Source organism: Oncorhynchus mykiss, chromosome 30, assembly GCF_057628025.1.
Source record: "Oncorhynchus mykiss isolate SJ-2025 chromosome 30, ASM5762802v1, whole genome shotgun sequence".
Lineage (NCBI taxonomy): Eukaryota > Metazoa > Chordata > Actinopteri > Salmoniformes > Salmonidae > Oncorhynchus > Oncorhynchus mykiss.
Genome location: NC_143051.1, coordinates 38,146,041 through 38,165,222, shown reverse-complemented (window position 1 = coordinate 38,165,222; position 19,182 = coordinate 38,146,041). Strand labels below are relative to the sequence as shown.

Here is a 19,182-nt window from a genome sequence, read left to right as displayed (position 1 = left end):
GCTGTGTATTAATTATATTTATTTCCTTGCTCCAGAGGGAATAAAACAGAGCGATAGGAAAACATAACTATACAAGGAGACTGTCACTTAGGCCTACAGTGTCATAGGGCTATAGCCTACTGTGATTACTGAGAAATTAGCTTCACATAAAGTAAATACAAGCTGGTATGCTAATATTTACATAGGGTAACATGCTGATATTTAGTCCTGCGGTTATGTCTGTAATGTCGACAGACATAATAAGTACTCCCCCCCCACTTTAGTTGCAGAGATTCAGAGAGGGCTACAGTCAATGGAGAGTGCTGAAAAGTTCATTAGAAGAGAATACACAGATATAGACCCAGACATAGCAGAGTTGCTGAAGAAGGGTGAGGATAAAATCATAGACATTCATGTATCGTCTGATGGCACTTGGCACGTAGAGTTGGATTCACTTCCAACTATGGGATAGGTGCGTGCATCGGTTCTGGTACCAGCGAGCCCTAGAAAATGGTGAAGATCCACCCAGTCACAAAAAAACATGGAGGTCATACATTTTTGAACAGAGAGATTGCACAGAAAATGGTACTTGTATATCATAGGATGTCAAATGATAACCTCTTCAAAATAATGTAGCACGGAGGAACCCAGAATGCAAGTGAATGTCTGAACTCTGTAATACGGTCGCGGTGCCCCAAAACTATCTTTGTGGGCAAAAGTTGCATTGACACAGCAGCCAGTATTGCAGTAGCCATGTTCAATGAGGGAGCCACTGCTATATCAAATGTGATAGACAAATTGTAGCTTTACAGCACTTTGGTGACACCGGAAGCAATCAAAGAGGAGTTGTGAGAGCTGATGCTGCTTCAATTGACTGTGCTAAGCGTAGGCAAAGGTCCCATGACACAGTCAAGAAAGTAAAGCGGCACAAGCAACAACTCAAAGAGGGCCTTACATATGGGGAAGGCATAGCTGATTAATGTTCTGTACATTTCAACAGCCATACAAAATCCTTGTATGTGATAAATTGAGCAAAGTGATATGAACATTTGCCCATAACTGCATATTTGCACAACAGACCAGTATTCAAAGCATATGCACTATTGCTTTAAACAAATGTATTAAACATGCTAAAGTATTTGTAAAAGGTATATTTTATGTTTATTTGTCAGTTTAGAAGTGATATATGAATGAGAGTTTAATTAATGTGACAGATACACTACCGTTCAAAAGTTTAGGGTCACTTAGAAATGTCCTTGTTTTTGAAAGAAAAGCAAATTTTTTGTCCATTAAAAATAACATAAAATTGATCAGAAATACAGTGTAGACATTGTTAATGTTGTAAATGACTATTGTAGCTGGAAACGGCTGATTTCTAATGGAATATCTACATAGGCGTATGGAGACCATTATCAGCAACCATCACGGCCCTCCTACTCGTTCTAACTTGGTGGCGCACATGTAGCCTATAACCTGTTTTAGAGAAATGTCATCATCGAATATTGTAATATTGTCTGTTTATATGCCCCCTTTATTTATCCTACGGTTCGGACTTGTTGTACACTGTAAGAACGGCCCATGTTCTGAATTCTGTCGCTGTACATTTCAAAAGTTCTGAACAAATAGTTATATTGACTACATCCATCGAGCTCTTGCTCATTGATGTCTTAATAAAAATTACGGATTGACTCTTATACGCTTCTCGTCCCCTTATGCCATAGTTTGTACATCTCAATTGTCAGCCATATCAGCTATGTTTTTTTAAAGGCAGTAAATGAGGCTGAATGAACTGTTCGCTGCCAGACAAAGCTCTGCTGAAAGCCAGGTGTAGCAGTGGTAAGGTGATGGGACTGCTGTTGGGACTCTGCTGTTGGGACAGCTTTATGGATGCCCTAACAGTTTGTGGGCACCGTTTGTCACCGTTATAGTGCAATTAATGTGTTGTTTAGTGTTGTGTTGTGTAGTAGCTTTGCTGTCATGCATCCCACATACTTTTTTGCCCCACTAAGATTTACATGCTAAAATCGCCACTGCCCATCAGGCAAGCCATTTACAGTATTACATTGCCTATTGTTGTATAATAAAGATAACCTTTCACATTGAACAACTACAGTGCTGTTTTTTGTTAACAACCATTTATCATTGTTCACAGCCTCTAAAGCCTTAAACCCATCTCTTTAAGAGTTCACATTGGAACAGATACGACTGTGGCAAATAAATAAAAGATTTCAACAATAAAATTCTTTAACTTCAAGTGCTAAAGGTAGTAGCCTACAATTAGGAAAAACTTAATTGGACACAGACACATAAAGGCTTAGCTAAAAACACTATCTAGACCTAGGCCTATATCATCAGATCCTTTGAGAACTTTGGTACATGTTAAGATATGAACAAGAAATCTAGCCTCAGAGCATATTTCTGTCCTGTCCGTTGCAGCAGGATATGTCATGTCTGTGGTCTTTTCATTGCAAAAGTCCTGATCTGCTCCAAAATATATGTTTGCCGGGTTGTGTCCAGTCCGGGGGACGCTTTCACATCTCTGGGAGGAAGGATGTTAACATTGCACAGCAGCTGAAAATTGTTTCCATCTGAGTGAAAGCTCCTTGGCCACAACAAAACCAGGCTCCAAAAAATGTAATATTTAAGTAGGAAACCAGACAAAAATAGACAAGATATTAAAACATTGCGTTCCAGCAATAACATTCATTGACACCCAAGTTCAAGCAATAATCTAAAAGTACAAAGACAAAATATGTAAAATGTTACTTGATCACCCGTCATCATCTTCTTCTACTGGTGGAGGAGAGAAGGTTTATGCTGAAAGAGAAATTACACAAAAATAGGGTAAAACATGAATTAATTAATAATGTCCTATATCTTGTTATTGCCTGTTTACTGCTACAGCTGTACTAAAATGCCTTGTATACACTTAACCTGCTTCCAGCCCAACAATGGCAATGCAGACAAAATAACTAGCTAGATTTAGCAAACATTTAGCTTCATAATTACCAGCAGGCCAGATGTAAATTGTATTCATCTACTGTAGCTAGCCAGCTAGTTGAACATGTAAAACCAACTTAGCATGTGTCCCTATAACGTAACATGGGGTTTGATTAGCTTTATAATCGATCAGCATTCGCACTACAGTGGCTATTTTTGATAACTAGCTAGTTAAACATGACAAACTGGCAAACTTGTGAAAAGTTTATCATCATGTCATGCATGCCTTAGCACATCAGCAATCAACACTAAATACAACTGGCCAGCTCAGCTAGCTTAGCTATCTTACCGTTGCTTTGTCCTGCCACAAGCCATCTGTAAACAATGGCTAGTTACGGGACGAAGCGAGCTATAATGGTACCTCCATGCAACCGTCTAGCTAGCTATATAGCTAGCAATGAAACAGCTTTTTGATACAGTTGAGACTGTAACATATTTACATGTAGCTATCTTGGCATTTTAAATGTTGACTCATACCGGTGTATGGATTATGATGATTCGCGGCAGACTGAAACACTTTCAAAATAATCCTTCCCAATCCCACTCGGCTTCAACCAGTCCAGTCTGCTTTAGCCACAGAAAGAAGAGCTGTGTCAATACCAGGAGCTCTACTCAGGACAGCACTGGTATTGATAGCTTTAGCTACACTTTGCATGTAGTCCATGATGAAAATATTAATCCAATGGATCTTTCAAATATCCGCGGTTGCAGAGAGCAGTATGTGCCATTTGACAGAGAAGCCTTGAGTGACAGAATGGACTCTTTCTCGCGAGCCCCCTCATTATCTCAACCAATCATGAGTCTGTATTTTCTCTGTGTCTAAACAGCTTTGTGATGGCCTCCTGAGTGGTGCAGCGGTCTAAGGCACTGCATCGCAGTGCTTGAGGCGTCACTACAGACTACAGTTCAATCCCAGGCTGTGTCACAACCGGCCTTGACCGGGTGTCCCATAGTGCGGCGCACAATTAGCCCAGTGTCGTCCGGGGTGGTGGAGGTTTTGGCTGGGGGAGGCTTTACTTGGCTCATTGCGCTCTAGCAACTACTTGTGGCGGGCTGGGCGCCTGCAGGTTGACTTCAGTTGTCAGTTGAGCAGTGTTTCCTCCGAAACATGAGTGCAGCTGGCTTCCGGGTTAAGTGAGCGGGTGTTAAGGAGCGCAGTTTGGCGGGTCATGTTTCGGAGGACGCATGACTTGACCTTCACCTCTCCCGAGCCCATTGGGGGTTGCAGTGATGAGACAAGATCATATTTGAAATTGTGAGAAAAAGGGGGTAAATCAGCTTTGTGATTTCACATTTTATTTATATTTACAGACTACATACGAGTTTGTTATTAATAAGACCTCGCCTTCTTGATGATAGCGGAGTGAACAGGCTGTGGTTCGGGTGGTTCATGTCCTTCATGATCTTTTTGGCCTTCCTGTTACATTGGGTGCTGTAGGTGTCCTGGAAGGCGGGCAGTGTGCCCCTGGTGATGCGTTGAGCAGACCGCACCACCCTCTGGAGAGCCTTGCAGTTGCGGGCGGTGCAATTGCCATACCAGAGCGGTGATATAGCCCGACAGGATGCTCTCAATGGCTCTCATCTGTTTCTCAGCATCTTGAGAGAGCAAGTGTTTTGTACTGGCCAAATTACTCTCGTGGGATGACTATATGTATGCAGGAACCCAAACAGTCTTGGCTTTCGGCTTCCCAACAAAATACTGTCTGCACTGTACCATGTTAGACATGCATACTGTAACTCCAGTTATTGAGCGGTTCATTGTCTGTCATATTGAACTCTCTTGTCTTGACCTACATTGTCCTCTCCAGACTCCTGCAACTGGATTCAGTTGAACACTCTCTGTCAAGGCTTGTGTTTGGTATTCACGGGTCATTTGATCGTTTGAGGTCGCGCCGTAGTGCCGTGGCCTTTTAGCCTTGGTCTCTGAATGGAGCCGACCACGGTGACTTTCCAGTGCCATACAGGTAATCGCTACTCTGAGGAAGAATTACTCTCCTATCTCTGCTGAAAGTAGGTCAACAATCTCTTTCTCAAATCCCCTTCCTGTTCCAACGAGCATTCCTTTGAAGGGATGTCCTGAAAAGATTCTGTTTTATACTTCACCATTCACCTCTTGAATAATATATTTATAGACCGATTAACTGCATCTCAGCTAAGTAGAACAACTAGATCAGTTTTGGCAATATGATTTAATTGAACCTTATTTCACCTCCAGCTCTTACAGTAGTGTTTCCAAATTAACATTTGTCAGTTCTTCTCCTTCATTTTACCACCCTGTTGTTAATCAGACGTGAGCTCAATTCCGTTCTGCCACAGGTTATGATTTTGCCATTATTTCACGCTCCTTTACCTCTATCGAATGCAGGGAAGTCCAGACACACGCATCTGTGTGCGTGCGCACCCGTGTGTGTGTGTGAGTGTGTAGAGGGGAGCCACACCAGCTCGGCCCGGCTCCCCCCATTATCCCTTTCTAATTACACTTTCCTTGTGAAACAGTGGATCAGAGGCCACCATTGACTGCTTTTAATCCGGCACCAAATTTTAATTAACACCGACGCGACCCCGCCGCTGATACATCCCCGGGAATGCCGGGATCACAATAACTCATAAATCACAGCTGCAGATTTCATTCCCGCCTTTTCACCACTGATGAATTTCCAGAGGGGGTGGGAGAGTTGAAGAAGAAAAAAAACAAGGGAATGAACGAAGGCTCTTGTACGACGGCGTCAACCTTTGAGAGATTCTGTTTTGCCGGGGAGAAAATTAAAAATCCTGCGAAATGAATATGGCTCTCTCTGTGCTAATGGGCTGTTGTTGTGAGGAGCTTGATGGCCAATGTCAGTCACTTCAAATATCAAGGGGTTGAAGGTGTTGTTGTTTTGAGGGGAATTCCTTTCATTAGAAGAATCGATAGGCAGGTTGTTGTTTTTTTAAAGAAATGATTGGCATGTTTGTGTATATACTTTATATCTGTGCATTGTTGTGATTCTTTGTATAGTTTTGCTGGAAAAAGGTTCTTAAAAAATGTAGCACTGTATAATGTAGACTGTACTGTAGGACTTTAAACTACCGGTGTAGATTCCTTCATTCAAGTGGCTCACCGGCTTGGTTTGTTATTGCTAAACTGTTCATGAATGCTCCTAATTAGCATTCCTAAGCATCCCCATATGAACGTCAGTGGCGCTAATTATTAAGCGACGTAGTGCTTACAAGATATGAGAACTGGCAGCCTCTCTGGTCATATTACCCATCTATTACTGCTACAATTACCAAGCCCTGTCACTCTCTCTCGCCGTCTAAGAACTCCACCTGCATTCTCCATCATTCTCTCCTTCTCTCTTTCCCTTCAGGATATGGCTTTGTGGACTTTGATAGCCCGGCTGCAGCACAGAAGGCGGTGTCGTCTCTCAAAGCCACCGGGGTGCAGGCTCAAATGGCCAAGGTAAGAACTGTTAGCACGTTAGCATCGCTGCTATATTACGCTAATATAGGCCAGGCTCAAATAGCCAAGTTAAGGAGCTGTTAGAATGTTAAGCGCCACCCTACACTAATATAGACCAGACTCAAATAGCCAAGATAAGGCGTTAGCATGTTAGCATCACCACCATATATGATATTCTAGGCCAGGCTCAAATAGCCAAGGTTAGGAACTGTTAGCATGTCATCAACTTAGCGTCACCCCCACCTACGCTAGGCCAAGCACATTCCTCAGGCATCCCCCTTAGTGGAATGGCTTTGCTCAATAAACACATTTTACAGAGTCCTTCGATGACTTACACCCATTGCATACACTACATTATCAACCGGGTGGTTTGAGCCCTGAATGCTGATTGGCTGAAAGCTGTGGTATATCAGACAGTATACCTTCGGTATGACAAAAAATATATAATTACGTGTCTAATTACATTGGTAACCAGTTTATAATAGCAATATGGCACCTCAGGGGTTTGTGGTATATGGGCTGTATCCAGGCATCGTGCGTAAGAACGGCCCTAAGCCGTGGTATATTGGCCATATACCACACCTAGGGCCTTATTGCTTATACAAGGTCAGCTCGCTCATTACTGAATATGGGCTTTTACAGTTGCATGGTCTGGGAGAGAATCACCAGGTGCCATGTGGTGGACACTGTCAATTAGGCTGTGCTCTGGTTGCAGTGGGCATAGCCGCCTGTCATGTGCTCTTTGATGTGAAAGTGGAAGCAGGTGAGAGGAGCTGGAACATGAGACCCCAGTGAGCTCCACAGCTTGAGAGAGTGAATGGCCATACCATAAGGCCAGGTAACTAGAGGCTTAATTGAACATTAATCAGACGTTTAACGTGTACTGATGCTGCTGGCATTGGTGCTGATTGGAACTGTGGTGGTGATGATGAGGAGGAAGATGAGAGACTTCGATTTTTGTTCACTATTCCAATAATGATGATGGTGAGGATAATGATGCTAGAAATTATGATGAAGATGATACCCCCATTATTGTGATGGAATATAATGGGAGTAGCAGCTAGAGGGGAAATTATATCCTCAAATGCACAATTTACCCATTTCCTCTCTTCACAAGGTGTCTGTCCTTCCTCTAATATTTATAGGAGGCCACATACACAGAATACAGATTAGGGTGTATGCTTTTTCCATATTTCATTTAAAACCTTTCTTTGTATTGCTTTCTGTTGTCAGTCAACATTCCCAGGAGTTGGCTTTTGTCCCAATATAAAACAGCTGGCCTTTTTACAGAGTTTGTGTGTGTGTGAACGTACTCTTGAATATTTCCGGCCACATGAATTAATGTCAGGCATTCTCTACTACTGCCTTTTTATCCCACGTCTGAGAGACATTAAGTCGTTTAGTTTTATTGACTCTCTGTATCTCTGTTTACTTAGTCTCTCTTCTACTTGCTCGCTGTCTCTCTGTCTCGCTCCATCTCTTTCCCTTTGTGTCTCTCTCACACAAACACACAGCCACTCACACTCCCGTCTACCATGTGTTTGCCAGCCATACATTCAACAAGGGCAATTTAGTCCCACCCATAATTAACGTGGCAGTCTGTAGCTGTGACATTGAAACACCGGTTGGTTGCCGCCAGAGGCATCAAACAGGAACCCAGGTGAGCATTACCATCACATCCTGCAGGTGTAAATCATTGTGGCGATGGCTGCCACCCCGATGACTGAACACGGTCATGCTGGGGCTCATTCTCTTCATTCTCCACGCCCCGAGGCTCCATTTTTGTCACGTAGATCTCCAGCAACAAAGTAATAAACGGAATTGCGAGTCAGAGCCAGAGGCTTTGAGCTCGTTAAATAAAACCGTCGGAGTAATCAAGTTGCGCCTTCTTTTCCCGCCGCGGTGCCATTAAAAGGCTTTTATTGAGGTGCCTTATTTTAAACACGGCTGCGAGGGAGGGAAGAGAAGAAGGTAAGAGAAAGGTGGAGAAATGGGTCTTTATTTCTTCTTCCTTCTCCTTTTTGTCTGGATGTCCCCCCCTCTGAATTGGTAATACCAAGGAAATGTGAAACATTGGCTTCCTTTTATTTCCTCCTCCCCCTTGGGGACTGTGACAGCATGAGGGAGGTTGAGAACCATAATTGAGGTACCTGAAGGACACTTCCTTGTGCCTCCCTCGCTGTCAGTCACCTACAAAGCAGTAGCTTGGGCGAGCATGTGTGTGCGTGCAAGTGTTTGTGCGTGCGTCTGTGTGTGTGTGTGTTCATCGGTGGGGAGTGGGGGGGGGGGGGGGGTCCTAGCTGAAGACTTCATTCTCCATGTCACTGCGTGTGGAATGCTTTTTCTCACCGTGCGAAGACTGACATTAAAAGAGACAGAATGATAACAAGTAATCGGTCCGCTTCTCCCATCGAAGATGCATTCCTGTCAAAGAGCTCTCCTCCTCAACTCTCCACAGGCTGCCATTTTCCCCTTGAGCCAATCACACTGAATTATGGGGTGAGCGCCCTCGATTGTGGTGGTTGTGTCGGAGAAGCAATTCCACCTGACAGCTGCTAGCTCTCAGACAACAACCCAGTCTTTATGGAAATGATCTCCCTACCTTTGTCTTTGTTTGTCTTGTGCTTGCCGAGATGAAAACAAAGCTCTCCCTCTCTCTCTCTCGCCAAGCTACCTGAACCAGCTCAGATTAGCCATAGGGTCCCCAACATCACACGGATATTTACACGTCACACTCCCTTGAAATACATATTTAGATTCACCTTGTATTCAATCTCAAATCACTGCCTCCTGAGCTAACAAACATTACCATGTTTATTCTCCAGTAATAGCAGAGGCAAATCGGAACGCAGGAGAAAATAACTACTTTTTTTAAAAGCCCAAAATGAGAGCCTCGGGTTCATTTGGATGTGGAGGGTGTTATCGGGGTTGTTATTGACATGTCATATGTGACCGACCGTCTCAAATCGGTCTTATTTAGCAACATTTCAAATCGTTTTTTTTATTTTTATACATTGGATAAAAGTAGAGACTCAGCGTTAGGTTGAGTTTTACCCTCTCTAACTCCGGGCTGTTCACCCTCTCTGTCTCTGCTCGCCCTTCACTTTCTGTCCACATTAGAGTGAGGGGGAAATATCTGGCCCATCAGGCAGCTGTCTCTGTTCGCTGTTTGGACATTTAAGGGCCCATGGAATTGTTACGGTAAGGTTTGGGCTTCGGTCAGGGCAACAGCCCAATAAACGTAGAATAACGGAGATTGACATTCCTATCTCTCAGGGGAAATTTCAATATTGCATTTATATTCATACAAACAGCGAGGAAGCTCCCTGTGGGTGGTCTGGGCAGTCAGCGGTGGTATGATTTTCATTATTACCCTATTATCCTTTTAAGGGTGATTTCTTTGACACAGTTCCTGCACTGACGCCACTTTTACAATTCAACGAGACGAAGGGTGACCTCTGGACTCCAATCAAACGGATGGTTGACGCCGTTGTTGGTGTGGCTGAGAATAGCTAGGTTAGCTTAGCATAGCCGCCCTGCACCACAGGCTGAGGTCAACTTTGGCTTCTTCTCGGGCAGTGGGAATCTATTCAGAAAGAAAGGATAATTGGCTGGACTAAAGGATACAGGTGCCGGTTCAGGACCCGTCCCTCTCTGCAGTTTGTGTTATCCCACCTTGAATATGATGCCATTTCAGCAAGACATTGCGAGCTGTTTTGAGAACTGTGTTTTTCATAAAGCATAATGGTGTCAGCCAGAAGATAGTCGTAATAAGCACATTTCCCGGTGTGGCGCCATCGAGACTGGGGGTGTCATAGAAATTATGGTGTAGCCTAGTAGATCCTCCGCTCCGTATATGTCCGCCTGTCACAGCCGCTCTTTGAATACGCCATATAGTTGCATATTCTTGTATCCTTATCAACCCATTCCTCCTTTAGTTTATACTATACGTTTCTCCCCCTCGTGACAGTATGACAGTATCACTGACTATATGGGATTCTGCGATGCCTCCCTAGGTTCCCCTACACATGTATATTCCTCTCTCTTTATCTCTCTACGTGCATGCGTTGCATAGACGCCTCACGCTGAAGCCTCACCTTAGCGGCAGCGCGCCTCTCGACCCTCCCTTTCCCGAAGTGATACTTTTGAAGGGCAAAACCAGCGCGAGTGAGAAGGACCATCTGACTAGCTCCCAATACCGTGCCCCGTCATTGGCTCGCACCGTCTCTGCGCTCTAATTACGCTTCAATCATACGGAGGAGCGCGGCGTGCGGTAAATTATTTCACAGAGCAGCTTGGAGACGTGCAGAGAGAGAGAGAGCGAGAAGGAGAGGGGGAGAGTGGGAGAGAGAGGGGTTTGGCAGAGACCGTGTCACCACAGACAGCCAGCTGCAGCAGGAGACAGGCCAGCACTAATGAACAAAGTTACAAACTTATCAGAGGGAGAGAATGTCTGGTCTGCCACACTCCCTCTAGGGGAGCGAGAGTTACAGTAACCTTTAATGGACATTGGCATACATCACCATCCCAATACACAGAGAAATACTTTAAATTGATATGGGATTTATTTTTAATTTTGTTACTGTTTGTTAGAGTTTGTCGTGACTCTGCTTTGTAATTCAATTCATTATACGATCCTATCTGTAGTTTTAATGGCACTACGAACAAAGACGAATAGTATTCTAATTAAAGTAACATTGGGGCTTTATTCAGTGAATAGCTGTCTATTTTGTTACCAAATTGCCTAGCAGTGGCCCTGAGCCCAAAACTGTGTATTTCAAAAGGAGTGAAGGCCAGCCTCAATATGCTCAATGCTGCCATTGCGTCGCTTTGAAGCAAATAAAAATATATATAAATACGGCTTTTCAGACTCAACAATGGCCACCGTATGCAGTTATTCGAATCCTTTTGATGTGGCAACTGTGTCAAGCCCCTCCCTTAATCCCTCAATTGATCTGTGTCCACTACCAGACTGAGGGAGAGCCACTTCAAAGGACCCTGATTCCACCACCGCAGACAGACCCGACGAAGCAGCACTTTGCATTAGTTTACCCATTTGGTCAGAGAAAGGACAGCGATGCTCAGAACGTGTCTTCAATTGAAGCGATGCTGGACAAAGCTGGATAGTGTTTAAAATCGGTGTATTGTTATGCCTTCATGGTGTTAGCCGTTTTACCTACACTGTAATCTGTACATTTTACGTCTAAATTGTGGAACAGCAATCTACTTAGCAACATATTACTTACAGATTGTCAGAGAAAATGGCTCATGTCAGGGGCTCAGAGGTTTAGTGAGGTTGAGGTCCGAACATTTTTAGCTGAAGCTCATTTACTGCATTTCTATGCATATTGTAATTCCCAACAGTCATTTAGTTATTATTATTATCCCGAGTGGCGCAGCGGTCTAAGGCACTGCGTCGCAGTAGTCCGGACCTACACACACACTTGTGTGTTTGTTCCTTTGATGGGAGTATGTTGTGGGCTTGGTAGGCGGATGTGGCTGCAGTAGAGAGCTTTAAGCTCTCCCAGCTCTCTCCCAGCCCAGGCCTTCCGTGCGAGCCGCTGATTCAGTTGCCCCATTTCAATTTGTCTTCATCAGTCATACCAATTAACTCGGGGATTAGATTCCTCGCTGCCAGCAATCTCCGGCCCTCCTCCCTACCCCTCCCTCGTCCTACCCTCTCTGCCAGCATGCACGGCCCTGACTATACACATTATAGATATGTTTAAATCTACGCTCCACTAACAGCTCCCTTGTAGACATTCTTATCACTGGAGGTTTCGCACTCCCAACTGTCGGTCTTCTTAGTATTCTGTGTGGTGGGTGGACTTTGGCGTATCAACAGAATTTTAAAGGAGAGGAGAGACTTCTTGACCATGTGTTTTCTTAAAATTCTGTGTGGTGGACGGCCTACCATTTTGCCGTTTCCACACATATGTAAAGGAGACTACTCCTTGACCATGTCATTTTCCTCTACTTGTCATCCTTCACGAGGCATGAGATGGCAATTTCCCCTTACAGCCTGGAAACGGTGAACTGTGAGTTTCCCCTCCGACCGAACCAGCAGGAAAGTACCACGAGTGCCAACCTAAACCATGCAGTGAAGTAGTAGGAGCTATTTAAAGCTAAGGGAATCCAAATGACATTGAATGACGAGCCTGTCCCTGAAGCAGGTTATTTTCACGTTCACACACACACGTGGCTTATTTCGTTTATTAGATAAGCCACATCATGCTATCACTTTTTTTTTATTGTTATAGCGCTATGCTGTCATAATGTATGAATTAAGCTTCCATACATTTAGATGGAGAGAATAACATAGAATGTATGCGTGAGGTAACATTTCTAGGGGTAATTCATCTGTAGGTTCTTCTTTCTAAACACACATTAATCCACCGCCTTCCTGTGTAACACACACACACACACACACAGTAGACGAACGAAAGCGCCACTAGCCAGGCTATGTTTAATTCACTCTCAAATGTAACACGATTAAGGTACCCTCCCACCATAGCACAGTTACATATTCAGGGCTTAAAGCTCCTGTCTGCGTGAGTTTACATTTCTACCGCGCTGAGAAAGCCTCTCAACGTAATTAAGATGTAATGCTAATTCTGGGCGCTGCTGCACAGTCTGTTTGGATTTCCGACTGGCTGCCGATGGTAACACAAACAAATAGTGCCGACCGTGTTACGTGCCTGGCCATTAACGAGAGACTAATCACGCAGGAGTGAGGCTCATGGTCGGGTTTGTCCTTCTCATCCCGTGACAGTCTGGCCGTCACCGGTTCGTCACTGTCTGTCTCTGTCTCTTTTTGGCCATCTGTCCCCCCCCCACCATCACCATCCCTCTCTCGCTCGCTCTCTGGTTCTCGCTGTCTCTGTCTGTCTCTCTCTCTCTGGTTCTCTCTCTCTCGTTCTCTCTCATGTTCTCTCTCTGCAGGCCCCTAATGAATTGTGCAGGCATGCCATGTTAAATTAGACTGACAGTTTCCATCATATAGGTAGGGGCTGTACTGTAGGTGGACTCTGAGACAGAGCAGCATAGAGCTCTGGCCATGTCAAAAGGCCCACGCATCAGCCAGAGGCTGCCTTGTGACTGTTGATGGATGGGGAACTGTGACACCCATGTCTCCTATTCAGACTAATGAGGGAGAGGGAACTGAGGAAGTAGTGGGCTCTGGCTCTCTGGCTTTGGCAATGCCGTTTTTTTCCCCCTCCATCTGAATGTCACTGTGTGTGGCGGTGTGTCTGTCCAATCTCTGCTAGTGGTCTCCGAGTGGGGGGTGAAAGGTCAACAACAACAAAAAAAAGAAGAGAGCAGTGAATGTAAAATCTGCATCTTCGGGATGAAATTAGCCTTTGAGTTTTCGTCTCTCTGGGGGGAAAAAAAAGAAGGAAAAACGTGAGGGAGTCACTCTCTCAGGTCCCCAAAGTCAAGGTCGACCAGGAAACCAGACTCACCCAGGAGCTGCCCTTAATGAACCTCTGTCCCAGCAGACGCATGTCGACTGACTGCTGGTTATTGAGCAGGGGAGGTGTGTGCGTGCGTGTGTGCATGCTTGCGTTCATGTGTGTGCACGCATACGTGTGTGTGATGAGGGGGTCTCTTCAGAGTTCACATATGAAGCTGTCTCCAGGGCCTCAGTCAGAGCAGAGTGAGAGCCAGTCAGCAGTTCAGAGACCACGGGGGCAGGCCAGATACTCGGGGTAGAAATTATCACCATCTGCGGGGTGATTCCTCCACACCACATTTTGCTGTCCGGGGTTGTTTACCCTACATAACATACTGTACATCAGCACATCCTGAAAACAGACCGAGCCCTCCTCCGGGGCTGTTAACCTTGAGCCCTGTGTGGATCTGCGTGGATGATGCATGTTCGGCTGTGTGTGCTTGTAAAATCACTGGGAAATATGCACGTTTAACTCTTCTTAGACATAGCGTTTTGAGTATGTTCACATTCATCTAGTTCAATGAGTTCGCTTGTTGACTTAATGACATTTTCAAGGAAATATACACATTTACACGTCAATCACCATAGTTCCCTCTCCCTCGATGATCCACTTATGTTTGAAGGTTGCTCACATGGCTTGGCTGTGATTCTTTCACCTCCCCCTCCCCCCTCCAAATCTGTGATGTGCGTGGGGGTGTCTGCTGTTTAAATGTGTTCTCTCCGCCTCTGCATTGTGTCAATATTTTGTCTGCGTTCTGTCGTCTGTAATTTGCTGCAGAGTTGTCGCCTGTGATGAGTCTGTTATGTCTTTGCCTTGGTTATGTCTCACTCACTTCTAGCTTCCTGTGCTAAGGGTGCTCCTCCTGTACCGCGTTTATTGTGTCTGGCTTCTCGTGTTTGGTCTGTGTGCTATGCTTGTGTTGCGCCCGTGCTTGTGCCACTGTTATCATGGCATTGTCTTTGTACTTTCGCTATGTTGTCTTAGTGTTATCTCTTTTGATGTTAGTGCTATCTCTTTGATGTTAGTGCTATCTCTTTGTTGTCCGTGTGTTATCGTCTTGCAATCAAGGCAATGGCTTTGTGTTGCAACACCTAGTATAATCGTCATGCTATCTTAAATGTTATCTTTTAGTTAGAGTTGTCTTTGCAGTAGTCAGTAGTCTTATCTAAGTCGCATCATCCCCTCTGGTGTTATCTTAGTATTTTGTCTTTGTAGTTTTGTGATTTATATAATTTTGTCCTGTGTGTGTGTGTGTGATTCCTCCAGTGTTTCTGTGTTGTGTGCTCATCAAGTCCTCCATGTTTGTGTTTACACGGCTACATGTCTGTGTTGTCCCTGTGTCGTTATGTTTGGTGCAGAGCAGACCTGATTGAAACCAGATGGCTAGTCTTTGGGAGTCTGACAACTGAAGAAGTAATGGCGAAAACAGTAGACAAGACGAGAGAACCAGACATGCCATCAACTACAGAGAGAGACAGAGACACAGAGAGAGACAGATTTATGCACAAGGAGCATCCTATCTGGCTTTCTCTCTCTCTCTCTCTCTCTCTCTCTCTCTCTCTCTCTCTCTCTCTCTCTGCTGGGATGTGACGTTCACACAGATGCCTCCTGCAATAACCGATGGAAGAACACGCTAACTATCAAATGCATTATGAAGCAAGCCGTCAAATAGTATCACGTCTTTAGGTTCCATGTTGTGTAATCTGACTCTAAACCGTTAAATATTTCCGGCTGTTTGCGCCTCGTACAATGGTTAATGCTCCTTTCCTTCCTAGCCAGTCTGACGGCGATGTTTACATCCGATTGTCAAATAATATACATTTACAGAACATGATACTCAAACAGGAAACCCTAAGGCCTTGACGTTACTTCTGCTAGCTCCCTTGTGTGAACAAATCAGTTGCGTAGGAATTGTACAGTACGTTCGCCAAACGGCCTTCTGGGGTACTTTTGTATTTTGCGAATACTGGATAACCCGAGGCCTGTTGAAGGTGTGCTGCCCCAGGACTGTGTTAGAAGAGAAGAAAGATTCAAGGATCCTTCCGAGTCAAGCCAGGGACGTTCCCTGACCCGAAGTTCCCTATAAGAAAGATCTGGAACAGACGGTAGGTTGGGAGCCGTTGCCATCTTGAATATTGGATCCCTCCCTCGCCACCCTTTTGAGGCAGATTGAGTGGATGCTGCACACAGAGCTCATCCTCTGCCTGATGAACACCCCTTCAGTACGTCACATGATCCCCCATCTGGCCTGGCTCTGCTCGAATCTACAGGCGCAGCTTGGACGGTGTTGCAAGCTGTAACCTTGTTTAATATTCGCCATGACGACAGGCATATAGTATTCCCTAACAGGTTTTTAGCTAAAAGCAAGAACGTGGATGTTTACAAAAAGCATTGGCAATTGAATGAAAAATGCAAAAAAGGGCTTTGTGAGAAACTGTGCGGTTGTTGTATCCGGATCTGACTCCTTTTCCTGATAGAGTGGTTCATCAATCTCCATGGAAATGGTCACACCTGCTTCGATAGCTAGCTGATGGCACAGTGTTGCCTTGAGAGAGAGGCAGGGAGCAGAGAGAGAGTAGAGCGAAAGAGAGAGGGTGGGGTCTGAGAGATCCAGAGGAAGTATAAATGTGCCTCCAATCAAATTATTGGCCAATCAAGTCATAACGTGAGCAATTCAAGGCCTACATCAACGGGGATAATCTCGTTGGCTGTGCATTAGGGGCCTGAGAGGATATGGGGTCGGCGAGGAGGGGGGGTGGAGCTCTTAGTGGGTGCGCTCAGTGGGGGGTCTCAGAGGAAGAAGGTTCTTTGATAGGAGTTGAGAGATATTTTTCACGTTGAATGAGGGGTGGATGGTGGAGTTTTAAATAATGTCTCGATCGCTGCCTATGGCGTATCGCTGTAAGAGACCGGGTCGAGTAGAAGGGTTGATTTTGCCTGTGTTGCCATCTGCTTCTGTCTCATTGGTCATTGACAACATTTCTCATGTGTCCAATTACGAAAGAGGATTATGATCTGCTTGTGTGCTGTCTAGTGACCCCTGGTCATATCTGACTCACCGGAGGTATACAGGAGATTTTGTCTGTACATAATGTTATATTGCAGTACTACATATTTGCATTAGTATTACTGTATTTGCTTATACGGTTGGCTCTCAAATGTTGTCTTTTAACACAGCTTTTGTTCACAATATTTCACCATTCCGACCCAGCTGTGGCAGATCTACAGCTCGCTCCATTGTTAATAACCTATGGGGTTTGACGTCTTCAGCTGTGTGTATAATGCCACTCATTGTATACATTCAGTGTAACATCTCCCAGCTTTGAGGTAGTCAACCAGGAGGGCTTACACCTGGAGAATCACTATGAACACACAACTACAACATGCCTGGCGTTTGAACAGTAGGGGCTCCAACAAAGACTCCCTCTCCAAAGCCGATGTTGGTTTCCGGAGGTTTGACACTGGCGTGGAGCGCTAATCAGGCTCTGTTTCATGGCCTTGGAAAGGGTGCCCCCCCCAGAGAAAAGACCTGACAGTTTTCCATGCGATTTGCATGTGGAGGGTTCCTGAACCAGCTCCCCTTGCTCCGCCTCGTGCCTGGGTATCCGCATAGTAGAAACAGCTGCCAGGGGAACAGCATGTCGGCGGGAGGGAGGGAAAAAGGGAGAGAAGGTAATCACTTTTGGAAAAATACTGCTTCTCCGGACCCTGCCAAGAGCTCGTTTGTGTTGTGGCTTTTCTACTGGAAGCCCGTTGCTTTGGCTCTCTGGCTTCTTTGGTTCTGTTGGTTCTGGCATCCCCTCTCTCCAGAGTTAATACAACAATGAGGGGTTTTTGTTAAAAAGCGTCTCAATGGTTGTAAATGGACAAAAACAATGGACAGGAGAATGATATTGGGGGGGGGGGGGGGGGGGCTGTTTTTGATCGCCGTGAAGGCATGTGTCTAAGGATGTGAGAGTCCCGAAAAGAGTTCTACAAAAGTGTAGTATTATGAAATCACGGCTGACTAGGGGGAGCAATCCCCTTTTTATTGGGGAGCATGTCCTTATTTCCCTGTGGCAATGACCAACACATCTGATCTTTCCCCAATTCCCTGAACCAGAGCCACCCCAACTGACTGACTACAGCCTGTGTCACGATCATGCAGTCCCGCCTTTGAAACGTGCCCAGGCAACTGCAATATTCTGCGTGTTGAGCTATTTTAAAATGCACATACATGTACAGTAGCCGAGAACGGATTATGCATAAACAGTAGCATCCCATTCAGCCAATCAAGCAGATCAGCTTGAGGGGAAGTGACAAGTTCAGCATTGTGCTGGTTAACATCTTATGAATACCTTCTTCTCTAGAACAGATGGCCTGGGAGTCCGGGATACAGCCAAAATAACCCTTTCCCGACGCAAGGAAAAAAGCCTGTTTGAATTCATCTGTCTGTCATAATCAGTGAGTATTTTGGGGGGGGGGGGTTCATAATGTAAACATTGTTTTCACACACACGTGCAAAAAACAGAAGCCTTTGAAACTTTGCATCATTTTTGATTGAATAGCGCCTCATTATTTACCGGCAGCTTATCGTCTTCCATCTACTAAGCTTCGAATCTCTGTGATAGTGTCAGTCATGGGAGATTGGAGTGGTTTTAGCTATCCGGAGGGAGAGGAGTAAAAGAGTGCGAAAGAGGAAGAGAAGGATCGGTGAGAGGTGCAGGAGCTAGTGGAGGAATAGAAAGGAAGGAGCTGTACATGTTTGGCGGAGGTATATAAGTGTCCCTGTCAGCCTGTAATGACTGTGTGTTGGAGGCCGTTCAGAGACTCTGGACCTGCAGGGGAGCAGCTTTCACTTCCCCTGACACACATTCTCACACACACACACACACACACACACACACACACACACACACACACACACACACACACACACACACACACACACACATCTACTCTCGCTTAGACAGTGGGATGAGTCAGAAGCTCTGCTGGCTACTGTCCCTCCCTCCTCCTCCCTCTCTTCCTTTCCATTTCCCTCTTTTCTTTTCCTTTCCTCTCCTCACCCTGCTCTACAAAGGTATGTTTAATACATAAGGGCCCTAATCGCTATCGCAGCTGTGTCGGTCCCTCCAACCGTCTGGCTCTACGCTGTGTGTTCTTTCTCCTCTCTTCCTCTCTCATCCTTCTTTTCCGGTCTTCTCTCTTCTGCACCGCAGGATCATACAGAGAGGCCATTCTCATAGACCTCTGTCCTCAGGTGTCAAGTTCTCTTTCTCTCTTTCTCCATTTCTGTCTCTCTCCCTCTCTGTCTTTCTCCCTTTC

At 45.2% G+C, this 19,182-nt stretch overlaps 1 protein-coding gene across 8 annotated transcripts in view; it reads left to right on the top strand.

The window, feature by feature from the left end:
- LOC110488444 (RNA-binding motif, single-stranded-interacting protein 3) overlaps positions 1-19,182 on the top strand; it is a 350,151-nt gene that overhangs the window by 208,184 nt on the left and 122,785 nt on the right. For all 8 annotated transcript variants that reach the window (XM_036970692.2, XM_036970690.2, XM_036970694.2 and 5 more), the window contains one exon: positions 6,330-6,421. In XM_036970692.2, coding sequence (XP_036826587.1) covers positions 6,330-6,421 — 92 coding nt within the window. The remainder of the gene's footprint in view (positions 1-6,329; positions 6,422-19,182) is intronic.